At 46.3% G+C, this 12,898-nt stretch overlaps 1 protein-coding gene and 1 pseudogene across 1 annotated transcript; both read right to left on the bottom strand.

The window, feature by feature from the left end:
- Positions 1-10,089: 10,089 nt before the first annotated feature.
- LOC130842392 (RNA polymerase II subunit A C-terminal domain phosphatase SSU72-like) lies at positions 10,090-10,745 on the bottom strand. Its single transcript, XM_057719043.1, has one exon. It carries the CDS (start codon positions 10,693-10,695, stop codon positions 10,090-10,092), a length of 606 nt encoding a protein of 201 aa, XP_057575026.1. The 5' UTR covers positions 10,696-10,745.
- Positions 10,746-11,807: 1,062 nt separating this feature from the next.
- On the bottom strand, positions 11,808-12,502 carry LOC130841536 (GTP-binding nuclear protein Ran-like; annotated as a pseudogene).
- Positions 12,503-12,898: the final 396 nt, after the last annotated feature.

The raw sequence follows: 12,898 nt of genomic DNA on the forward strand, positions 1-12,898 counted from the left end.
AACAAAACAAAACTGAGCTGCTCAAGGAAAGTCCTCTTTCCAGTCTTTAGAGAAAGCCAGGGTGATTGAAGAGGTCCCGCTAGGTGACAAGGCAGGAACAGGAGGGGAGAGGCATCCCTCAGAATGGGCGGGAAGGGGTAGAGAATCCCAAGAATAGAGGCGGGGATAGAGGTTGGCAACCCCGCGAGGCGTGGGGGTGCCCTGCTCCATAGCAGTGCCCTGGGAAGTTGGCCAGACCCAAGAGAACCGGCTGGCTGGCCCTCTTGGGGGCCTGGACTCGAGGCTCCATGACTGCCAACCTGAAAAAGATCCCTAGCGCCCCAACATCAATTCAAGTACTGTCTTGGAATATCCAAAGGCCCCAAAGTGATATGTAAGCTGGGTGCCACTGCATTGACTTAAAGAAGAACGTATTCCTTTATGCTGAACATAAGTTTGCATGAATCAGAAATACCCATGTTCCCCATTAAGAGCCCCTCTGCTCTAATAAAGGAATCTGGGAAACCAAATTATTTTGTGGAAAGCTTACTTAGCAAAAGTGGTAGACATGCCTACCCAGTCCCCTTTCTTCTCTTACCCCTTACCAACAGTACCCCAGTATTATTGGAGGTAGCAATATTCCAGACAGAAAATGATTGCATCTAAGGATGACCATTGAGATGTAAGTGGAAGTTGGTGGTAAGATTTCTAGGAAAGGTCTTTTGTCCCTTGCCCTTCCCCTACTTCCTGCCTGGAATGTGGGTGTGATGATGGACTTCCAGCAACCATTTTGTGATTGGAAGGATGGAAGCCATGCCCTAAGGATGAAGGAGTAGAAAGATAGAAAGAACCTGGGTCCCAGATGCCTGTGGAACCACCATATCAGCCTTGGTCTGCTTATCTCTGTACTTCTTTCAAATGAAAGAGGAATAAACTTATATCTTGTTTGTTTGTTTTTAATGGATTATAATTGCTTTACAATGTTGTGTTCATTTGTGCTATACAATGAAGTGAATCAGCTATATGTATACATATACCCTCTCCCTCTTAGACCTCCCTCCTACCTCCCCCCTCCCTCCATCCCATCCATCTAGGTCATCACAGAGCACCGAGCTGAGCTCCCTGTGCTATACAGCAGGTTCCCACTAGCTAGCTATTTTATACATGGAGGTGTATTTATGTCAAACCTAATCTCCCAATTCATTCCACTCTCCCCTTACCCACCTGTGTCCACACATCCGTTCTCTACATCTGCATCTCTATTCCCACCCTGCAAATAGGTTCATCTGTACCATTTTTCTAGATTTCACATATATGCATTAATATACAATATTTGTTTTTCTCTTTCTGACTTACTTCACTCTGTGTGGCAGACTCTAGGTCCATCCACATCTCTACAAATGACCCATTTTGTTCCTTTATATATATGTACCACATCTTCTTTATGCATTCATCTTATATCTTGTTTAAACCACTTATTTATTTTCTGTTTTACCAGCCACACCTAATCCTAACTGGTAAAGCAAGCACAAAATCAGAGCCTAGGAAAGAAAATAGCCCAGAGGAACATTTCACAGAGGCCAGAGTATGAGTACAGAGCCCTAGCTACCTACCCCAGAGGCCACCTGTGGCAGGAGCCTCAAAGATGGCCCCAATTAGCCTCACCTCTGAGTGTTCACTCTCTTGGGTACACCCCTCCCACAATGAATAGGGCTGGCCTGTCTAGCCAATAGGATACCACAGAAGTAACAGTGTGTGACTTCTGAGGGCCATAAGAGACACCGCAGCTTCCACCTTGCTGTGTCTTGATTCAGTCCTGGGGAGAGCCAGCCATTAGTGAGGACACTTTCGCAGCCCTATGGAGAGGCCAATGTGGTGAGGAACAGGGACTGCCTGTCAACAGCCAGGCATGTGAGTTGGCTGTCTTGGAAGTTAAGTCCCCAAATACTGCAGCCCAAGCTGGACTGCAACCACATCATGAGAGAACACAACTCAGAACTACTCCCAGATTCCCAACCCACAGACACCATGAGATAATAAGTGCTCATTGTTTTAAGCTAAGTTTTGTTACACAGGTGTAGGTAACCAATACACTACCACATGGGGACTTGTCAACTAGCTTGTCTCTTGCTTCTTGCAGGTGGAACACAGCCAGATTACTGCTCTGTGAGCCAGTGGGCTCTGAAGCAGAGCCTTCTAGCCAGAGTGTTATGGCTCTCTAGGTGCTGGGAATGGGCTGCAGTCCTGCCCCAGAACTGATGGTTGTACATTTTAATTTGATTTGGATTTTAAACAAATTCCATATTTTATTATTACCATAATTATATACTATAAAGGAAATGTAAGTTTTTTCATTTTTTTAAACCAAGGCTCTTACAGATACTCTCAAATGAATAATACAAATGTTATCATTTTTGGTGCGTGAAAAAGTTAGGAAGTCCTGATGTAGATTCCTTACCAACGATGCCCTTCTGTAACACATTCTTTCTTTAAGTGGGGTCATCATGTAGTTAGCAAGGGAACCCCCTTCTTGGATGCACACTTGTTACCAAACCAAACTTGGGTCTGCTTACCCACTGTGTAGCAAAGCCAATCTATTGACACTTAGTTGTGGTGAAGGAAAGTACAGCATTTATTGCAGGGCACCAAGCAAGGAGTATGGGCAGCTAGTGCTCAAAAAACCCAAACTCCCTGATGGCTTTCAGGGAAGGGTTTTTAAAGGTAACATTTGGGGTGAGGGTTGCAGCTTGTGGACTTTCTTCTGATTGGTTGGTGGTGAGGTAAAAGGGTGGTGTTTCAGGAAACTTTTTTGTGCTTAATTTTTATTGGGGTATAGTTGATTTATAATGTTGTGATAGTTTCAGGTGTACAGCAAAGTGAATCTGTTATACATTCACATATATCCACTCTTTTTTAGATTCTTTTCCCATATAGGCCATTACAGAGTATTGAGCAGAGTTCCCTGTGCTATACAGTAGGTCCTTATTATCTATTTTGTATATAGTAGTGTGTATATGTCAATCCCAATCTTCCAATTTATCCCTTCCCACCCCGGTAGCATAAGTTTGTTTCCTACATTTGTGACTTTATTTCTGTTTTGTAGATAAGTGCATTTGTACCCTTTTTTTAGATTCCACATATAAGCAATATCATATGATATTTGTCTTTCTCTGTCTGACTGACTTCACCCAGTATGACAATCTCTAGGTCCATTCATATTGCTGCAAATGGCCTTATTTCATTCTTTTTTATGGCTGAGTAATATTCCATTGTTTATATGTACCACATCTTCTTTAGCCATTCCTCTGCTGATGGACATTTAGGTTGCTTCCATGTCCTGGCTATTGTATATAGTGCTGCAATGAACATTGGGATGCATGTGCCTTTTTGAATTATAGGTTTCTCCAGATACATGCCCAGGAGTGGGATTGTTGGATCATATGGTAGCTCTATTTTTAGTTTTTTAAGGAAACTCCATACTGTTTCAGGAAACTTAATCATCAACCTTCTGGTTCCAACCAGTCTAGGGTCTACCTGCTTATGGTCAGCATGCAGTCACCATCCTTCACCTGGGTGGGGGTCTTAGTTTCTGGAGAACAACTCAAAGATATGTGTCATATTGTTATGTATCTCTAGAGGAGGAACTAGGACTCTGTTTTATTGCTGACTGTTGTTTAAGCTATCATTACTTTTTTTGCTTAACTGCTTTTCCTTTGTTTCTGAGTTCCCTCACTTCCCTAATTAGTAACTGCTTGAGTCTGCTCTTTGGAACTCAGGAAAGGCCTAGAAGATTAAAGCCTTTTCTCTACAAACAAGAAATGGGGGACATGGAGGGCCTTTTATACCCAGGAGGACCCTGCAGGGTTCTGCTCGGTTTTACATTCATGTTTTCCTGAGACTACCGCTCTAGTGAACATAGGCTATGGCCCAAATTTCTCAGCTGAGAGTTCAGACCATCACCTTTTGCACAGGATGGAGGGTTGGACTGGCTGCAGAAGCTGCGTGTTGATGTTTCCAAGCCCAGAGATCTCCCCTCCTCAAAGCTTCCTCCATTGTCTTTGGCATTAGCTCCACTTCTCAGGCCACGCCACCTGGCTAGACAGCAGCCAGGGCTGAGGTTTGTTCTGGAAACTGGGATCACCCTGGGGGAGGAAAGCTTGCTAACCAGAAATGGCAGTAACAGTACTTCTCCTCCTCCTCCTTTGCAGCACCAGTGGTTCTCAAGGTGAGCTTCTGGGACCACCAGCAGCAGCAGCATCTGGGAACTTGTTAGAAATGCAAATTCTCTGGCTTCACCCTAGACCTGTTGAATCAGAAACTCTGGGGAAGGGGCCCAGCACTCTGTGCTTTAATGAGGTCTCCAGGCCATTGGGATGCAGCTCAAGTGTGAGAACTTGCTAAGCTCTTTTTAGTCTTTCCGGGAATTTGATTAGAGTGCATCTTTCCTCCCCACTAAGTCACTCAGCAGGGGTAGGTGTTGACCAAAGCAGCCTCCGCAGAGGCTCCACAGAGGCTGGTGGGGCCTCTGCAATCAGCTCTTCTGGGTTTGGGAGGATTGGAGGGTCAGGGACCCTAATTCCTTAGGAAACTGGTTAGTTGGAGACAGACTCCTAAACAGCGTAAAGAAATCAAGTTCTACAGTGGTCCATCTGAATGCTGAGATCACAGGCAGACCTGTTTTGTATCTTTTTTTAACCTCAGGTGCAGAGGGGCAAATTAATAACACTCCTCTGTGGTATATTAACAACACTGATCCACATAAGGCCTGTCACGTGTGTGTGTGTGTGTGTGAGAGAGAGAGAGAATGTGCATGCACATGCGTTGTGTGTATTTCGTTTGATCTCTGTTCCCCACTCCCCTTCCGCCACAGATAATCATTTTAATGTATATCTTTTCCTTTATATAGGCTCTTGAAAAATGGGTACTGATGTTTTCCATGAATGTATTTTTGGTTTTAATGTAAACTGTATAGCAGTGTAACACATATACAGAAAAATGCACATAAGTGCACAGCTGGATGAATTTTCACAAAATGAACAAACACAGCTGTGTAACCAGCTTCCTGCCCAAGAAAGAGAACATTATGAGTGTTCCAGAAGCACCTTTTGCCTCCTCGAGTCACTACCTCTCCAAGGGTAATTTGTATCCGGACTTCTAACAGCATAGATTAGGGTTCCTGTTTTTGCAGTTTAGATGAATGGCACCTGTATGCATATATTTTGAATTTATATTAATGGCATTGGGTTATATAATTCATCCTGTTTCTTTCCTTTTTTCACTAAGGACTATGTTTTTCAGATGCATTCCTGATACTACGTGTACATATAATCCATTGCTTCTAATTGCTGCATGCTAGCTCTTTGCTGTCACCTCTACAGCAGATTTTAGGTTTTTCTGAGGGCATGGTCCTTTTCTGTTTAGCTTGTCTTTACACCCATGGTAGCCAGCCTCCAAGATGGCCTTCGGTGATCTCTGCTTCCTAGTGTTCACACCTTTGTGTAATCCCCTCCTGTTGAGTGTGGTTTGGACTTAATGAGTAGAATAAGGCAGAAGTGATGATGGGTGACCAGGAGACTAGGTCATAAATGGCAGGGTGGCTCATCTCTCAATCTCTCTCTCCTTCCCCCTCATCACTTACACTGTGGGAAAGTTTGTCTGGAGCAGTCCTATAGAGAGGCCCACATGGCAAGGCACTGAGGCCTCCTGCCAACAGCCACGTGAATGAACTCAGAAGCAGATCCTCTAGGCCCAATCAAGTCTTGGGAGACTACAGCCCTGTCTGACAGCTTGACTGTAGCCTTCCCCACAAGCCTCCCCTGAGCACCCAGATTCCTGACCCTCAGAAACTATATGTGAAGATAACTGTCCATTGTTTTAAGCCGCCAAGTTTTGGAGTAATTTGTTACACAGCAATGTATAACCAATATCTTCCCCATCACAGTGTAGAGGTTAACAGCTGAACTCTGAAACTAGACTGTCTGGACTTCAAACCTGGTTAGGCTACTTCAAAGCTGTGTGACCTTGAGCGTGTAACTTAATCTTTCTGTGACTCAGCTTACTCAGTTATAAAATGGGGGATACTACTGTTACCTACCTCATGAGGTTGTGAGGATTAAATACATACATAAAAAGAGCTAAGCAAGGTGCCTGGCATATAATTAGCAGTTGGTAAATGTCAATTGCTATTGTTGTTGTTATGATTCTGGCTGATGGGAGAAGGCCACAGAGACAGCGTGGGGATGAAGTAAGCATGGATGAGTCTTTCCAAGTCCTGAAACTGGCTCCCCGTGGTTTTGCCTCCATTCAGAGCATGGCCGGGCTCTGTGTATTGCAGGTGGGACCATGCTGCCCAGGTGAGGAGAGGCAGCCCTCAGGATGGTTCCATGGATGCCAGGCCTCAGGTCATGCCCATGCTTGGGTGATGCAGCCACGATTCTGAGCATGTGTACCTGGATTTTTTTTTTAAATTTATTTATTTACTTATTTTATTGGCTGTGTTCGGTCTTTTTTTGCTGTGCGCGGGCTTTCTTGAGTTGCAGTGAGTGGGGGCTACTCTTCGTTGTGGTGTGTGGGCTCCTTGTTGCCACGGCTTCTCTTGTTGCGGAGCATGGGCTCTAGGCCCGTGGGCTTCAGTAGTTGCAGCACATGGGCTCACAGGCTCTAAAGCACAGACTCAGTAGTTGTGGCGCATGGGCTTAGTTGCTCCGTGGCACGTGGAATCTTCCTGGAGCAGGGATCAAACCCATGTTCCCTGCATTGGCAGGTGGATTCTTAACCACTGCACCACCTAGGAAGCCCCTGTGTGCCTGGATTTTAACATCCCTGCTCTGGAAGATGAAGTCAGAGAATGCTTTAGGAAGGTTGGACTGCGGCTGAAACTGGAAACGCTGGAATTTCTAGTTTCCAGTATGCAGGAAGTGTGAGTTTCCCTTTTCCCAAAGGAAAAACATTTGATTCCAATTTATTTGTAGGCCTGAAATAAGCTTTTTTCCGCAACTGAAAGGTATTATGGACTGTGTACGCTAAAGGAGAGCAGGGTTAGGAAAATATAAGCAAGAAACTTTTACCATAAAAGTAAAATAAATTACTAAGTGAAAGAAACCAATGTGAAAAGGCTTACATACTGCATGATTCCAACTATATGATATTCTGGAAAACACAAAACTATAGACACAGTAAAAGGATCAGTGGTTGCTGGAAGTGGGAGAGGGATGAATAGGATGGGCACAGGATTCTTAGGGCAGTGGCACTACCCTGAAATGTTGGATACATGTCACTATACATTTGTCCAAACCCATACAACACCAAGAGTGAACCATAATGTAAACTATGGACTTTAGGTGACGATGATATGTCAGTGCAGTTTCATCAGTTGTAACAAACGAACCACTCTATGGGGGATGCGGATTATGGGGGAGACTGTGCATGTGTTGGGGCAGGAGCTATATGAGAAATCTCTGCACCTTCCTCTCAAGTTTGCTGTGAACCTAAAACTACTCTAAAAAATGAAATCTATTATTTTAAAAAAAGTAAAAGGAGAAAGAAAGCTTTGATTTGAGAGCATATTATTTAGAACTCTGTTGAGTACAAATACCAGCAAGTTTCAAGCTTACTGAACCTCTGAAGGTTCTAGGTCATAGGTGTCTGGTGAACCAGAAGACAGAGATTTTTGTTCTGGAAGATGAGAGGGTGCTGCAGTGGGCCTCAGAAAGGCCTGGAAGGCATCAGGGAGCACAGGCAGAGGCAGAACTCCTGTGGCCTGCCCCTCTCTATGCCGACATCTTTTTATTCTCACTCCCCACCCCCCACCCCCCCCACCCCCAGCCTTGTGTTCCTCCACACAGCTTGCCTCCTCAGGCCTACAGCCTCCCACAGTCCCCCTACTTATACAGAATGGTTTCTGGCTCTTCATAAACACTGTTTTCTTTTTTTCCATTCCACTCCTAAATTCCTGGGCAAGGGGACTCTTGGTGGCCCAGTACCTTGGGGCAGGTGTCTGCTCCCTGCCTCAGCAACTCTGATTGCGGGGTGGGGGCACCTTACAAAGGAAGCTGCCTGGATCCCATCCCTGCAAAATAGCGAATGGGAGTACCAGGAGGTATGCAGGGCTGGTGAGTTTTAGCTGGGCCCAGTTCTGTGGCCTATGACAGTCGTCCCCCCAGAAGCAGGATATCATGTTAGCTGCTGGCAGAAATCTGCCCCACTTTCTGTGCTCGAGGCCAGTGCCTGCTTTCCCTTTTGATTTAAGGCCGGTGCATGGGCTCACATTTGGAGCGTGGCATTGGAGGAGCTCTTTAACGCCAACTAGCCTTAATTCGTCCTTCTTATATAACTAAATGACAACTGAGAGGATATTTGGATTCCTCTTGCTTTTTTTTTTTTTCTTTGCAGTAGTTTATTAATTAGTGTGCAAAAAAAAATTAAAGGAAGTAATAAAATATCTTTGTTTATGTTCTAGTCCGCGGGTCTGTGTGCTCATTTTTTGCAGCCTGGCGTGAGGATCGGGAACGCTGGGCCCCCGGGGAGGGGGCCGGACCTAAGGTGTCAGCATCTTCCGCTGCGGAGGCGACGGGCCAATGCAATTCATTCCTCTTCTTCCCTCCCTCTCTCCCTCTCCCCCGTCCCCACCTCCCCCCGGGTTCTGGGTGTCCTTGCAAGGAAAGGGCTTCCTGAGAGGATGGCTTCGAGGCCAGAGAACTGGAAACCAGTCATTCTTTAGGGAAGCGGGGACGGGATCAACAAGGCGGTTGAAACCCAGTTCTGGGCGGCCTCCGGCGGTGTCCCCCGCGGGGCCAGAGTCGCCCCACCTACCCGACTGCCTGGCGCCCCGCTGCGGACTGTGCTGGCTGCCGCCACCCGGTCTTCTGGGCTGCGCCCTTTCACTTCGGGGCTGCATGCGGGGGTTACAGTCGTCAAGGATCGGAGCCTGGGAATGCCGGGGCACCCGGAGAGTGTGACTCAGAAAGGTCCCCCAATCTGCAAAGCCTGGGAGCCCCAGGGCGACCGTTAGCCCCAGGGGGGCGCCCTTGTCCCCTTGCAAGGATGGACTCGGAGAGCCAAGGGTGGCTTGATTGGTGAAAGAGGCTTCTGGCCCCTCCGGAGGGTTTGGAGGGTTGTAATTCAGGCTGGCCCGCTTTTTCCAGCCCCTGAGCCCCACCTTCACCCTCCCCTGGAGCTGGAGCCCGCGCTGTCGGGCAGGTCCGGCAGGCGGGCCTGGGTAGTCTTGACCTGAGGCAGCAGGAAGGAGGGAAGGAAAGCTGAGCAGGCTGCCTGGGAGGCCGCGCTTCCTCATGGCCCCCTCCCACCCCGGGCTGGGGGACTGGGGGACTGGGGGCTCTTGCCACGCTGCAGCCCTGCCAGCTGCCTTTGGAGCCAGTTTTGGAGGTGGGGTGAGACCGGGTTCCTCATTCTTGTTGACCTCATGACACACCCAGAAATTTTATATAATATCTCTATGACATTCAGGGGTGAACTGGAGAGTAGTTGGAGAGTCAAAATGTGGCCTGCTGGAAAAAAAAATTTCATTGTGTATTATGTAAGCATATAAAAAAATTAAATGTGTTGAATATCAAGTATGTATATATATTTTTCTAATGAAATCTTTCCAACCCTCCTTTCTATTTTTTACTTTTTACTATGGAAAATTTCAAACATACAAAAATAAATGAGTAGATAATAAATCCCCAGCTTCAATAATTATCAAGGTAGGGCCAATTTTGTTTCCTCTCTACCCTCACCCACTTCCCACTCCTATTATTTTATATATGTGTGTGTGTGTATATATATATAGAGAGAGAGGCTAGGTACTTCCCCTTGCCAGTTTTTTTTTTTAACCAGCAACATCTATTTATTGGACAATGGCAGGTTCTTTCCCCCAAAACATAGCCTCTTGCTTTATTCTGGGATTTGTACATTGCAGCCAGTTGGGGTGACAGGAAAGGGGCGCTTAGTGAAGAGGCAGATATCTGGGGGGAAATATGCTATCAACGTTTTTTTCTTTATTGGTTAAAGAAAAAAACCTTTGTAATCAATGTAAACACAAACATCAGAAAGAGGTATTAACAAATGGTAACTCAGAAGGATGGCTTCAGGTGGGCGGCGGGCTGGCCATCAGTAGAAGCAGACGGTGTGCAGGAAGGTCTTGCCGCTCGTCTCCTCGAACTCCTGCAGCAGCTCGTCAATGTCATTCTCCATGTCGTCCATTTGCTGGATGCACTGGCAGAGCTCACAGATGAGGAACGCGCCCAGGGTGGCCTCCTCGAGGTTGTCCTGGATGTCTACGTTGATCACGTGCACGGGCTGGTAGGTCTCCTGCTCCCTGGAATTCATATCTTCCATCACGTGGTCGTACACTCGCTCTTCACAGGTGATGATCAGATCAAACACATCTTTGCAATCCTGGAACCTTTCTGGATGGGGCTTGATCCTCTTATTTCTATCCAACATGTGTAAAATGCCGTTCTGCGTATAGAAATCCTTGTCTTTGCTAGCGAGGTCGTTGTACATCTGCTCATAGGTGGTTTTGAAATCATAAATGTTTGGCTTGTCAGGTGCTGGTCCTGGAAGCTTCACGTGAGCTCCTGTTCCAAAGGACCGGACCCTGAATCCTCGTTTGTTGAGGATGTTGTGCGCCTCCATGCTTCGGTTCTGGTTGCTGGAGCACACCACCGCCACCCTCAGAGGCAATGACAGCATGGCGGCAGCCGCAACGGCCATTACTCCTGCTTCAGGGCTGCTTCGGCGAGAGCAAGATGGCGACCCCAGCGACCGGAAATGGAAGTGGTGGCAACATAGTGCGTGGGGACGCACAATGCAGCCGAGTGCACGGCGAGTCAGCCGCCGCCCCCCGCCCCCTCAGCCGCTGCGCCCCCCCCCCCCCCCCCCCCCGCGCGCTGGCCCTGCTACTTCAGGCACAAGCGCTGAGGCCCCATTGTCAGTTTTGACTGGCCTCACTCAAGAGGGAGGATCAGCTGGGCTGGAAGGTTCCAGATGGCCTGACACATATATCTGGCTGTTGACTAGGACTCCTCAGGTCTCCTCTCCTCCGTGGTTTCTCGTGTTATAGTAGGCTAAATAGACTTATTTATATGGCAACCAGAACCTTCTGAGAGAATCAAGGCAGAAGCCTCAAGCTTCCTGAGCTAATTGTGGGAGTCATAACTCACCTCCGCTTACTTCTGTTGGCCAAAGCAGGTCACAAGGCCAGTCCAGACTCTGGGATAGGAGGGTGGAGAAATAGACCCACCCTTGGATGGGAGGAGTGAAGCGCAGTGACACATTGCAAAGTGAATACTAGCGTGCGAGGGATTGGTGGCCTTTGACCAATCTAGTACACAGTTAGCTTTTTTCAACATAACTTTTTACATGAGGTTTTATGCTTGCAACGGCCACACACAATTCCCGATCTAGACTTTTTAATGATAAATAAAATGCTTGATAGTCACCATCAAGGAGAAACTTTGTTAGCATAGGTAAGCAATTGACATTTTTTATCATCCATTTAAAATTGTACAATTGAAATTATATTTAAAGAATCTGGCAGCTCTTCCTTTAGTGGACAGATGAAAAGTTGACATTTGGTGTGGTAATGCAAATGAACGTTTGACTCAAAACGTATCTCTCCCTATAGGAACTTGAAAATGAAGATGAAGTTCTTATTTGAAGGAGGCATATGCATTATGAGAGCAGCAGACCTGCAGTTGGCGTGGACACCATAAAATTACACATCAGCCAGAAAAGGATAAATGTATCTGATACATGTGGATTTGAGGTTTCAGGGCTCGCTGTGGGGACCCTGCTCTGCCAGTCTCATATTACACTGCCAAGGCTCAATCCATGACAACCTCTGGTGGGGCAAGAACAGGCATGGTGATGAACTCCAAGTTAGGGGCTCCAATTAATTTTTTTTTAAATTGTGGTATGGTTGATTTACAATGTTGTGTTAGTTTCTGCTGTACAGCAAAGTAATTCAGTTGTGTATATATATATTCTTTTCCATTATGGTTTGTTACAGGATATCAAATATAGTTCCCTGTGAACGAGCCAAAGGAAAGGCTCTTCAGAGTTGTAGTTTCTTTCAGCAGAAATGTCATAGTACTGAAGATTCTTCTTTTGATGGAAGATGGTGGATTTTGCCTTAACTTTCCTGTCCTTAATATCCACCTTGTTACCACACAACATAATGAGGATGTTTTCACATACTTGTACCAGATCTCTACACCAGTTAGGCACATTTCTGTAAGCTCTTGATGTTACATCAAACATTAAAATGGCACATTGGGTTTGGATATAATAGGCATCTCTCCATCCACCAAATTTCTCCTAACCAGCTCAATGTATCCCATACATTGAGCTTAATAGGTCCTTTGCTAGTGTGGAACACAAGGCAATGGACCTCAGCCTCCAACATGGCTACATTCTTCTCCAGTTCACCAGTCAAGTGACATTTCATGAATGTAGTTTTTCCATTACCAACCAATACTAGTTTGAACTGAGCCTGTGATTCCCCTTGGGCAGCCGTCATGATGTTTCTTCCAGAAGCATCCCCATGCTGAGAGTGCTATGACCATTATTCTTGCATTTACTGTTAGCATGATAGCATGCCCCATCTGTGTACCCCCTTGTAAAATTAGGCAACAGTCTTTAAGACTGCTCTCACTTCTGACACCAACTGCAGAGTTCAGGGGTCTCCAGGACCACCTCAGGTCTGATTATTTGCTAGAAGGACTCACAGAACTCACTGAAAGGTGTTATACTCATGATTACAGTTTATCACTGTGAAAGGATACAGGTTGCAAGCAGTCAAGGGAAGAGACACAGGGGGATGGGGTCTGAAGAGGTCCAAACACGGAGCTTCCATTTGTCCTCTCCCAGTGGCGTCATGGACAGCGCTGACTCCTCCCAGCAGCTGTGTGTGACA

The sequence above is a fragment of the Hippopotamus amphibius genome, chromosome X, assembly GCF_030028045.1.
Source record: "Hippopotamus amphibius kiboko isolate mHipAmp2 chromosome X, mHipAmp2.hap2, whole genome shotgun sequence".
NCBI classification, from domain to species: Eukaryota; Metazoa; Chordata; class Mammalia; order Artiodactyla; family Hippopotamidae; genus Hippopotamus; species Hippopotamus amphibius.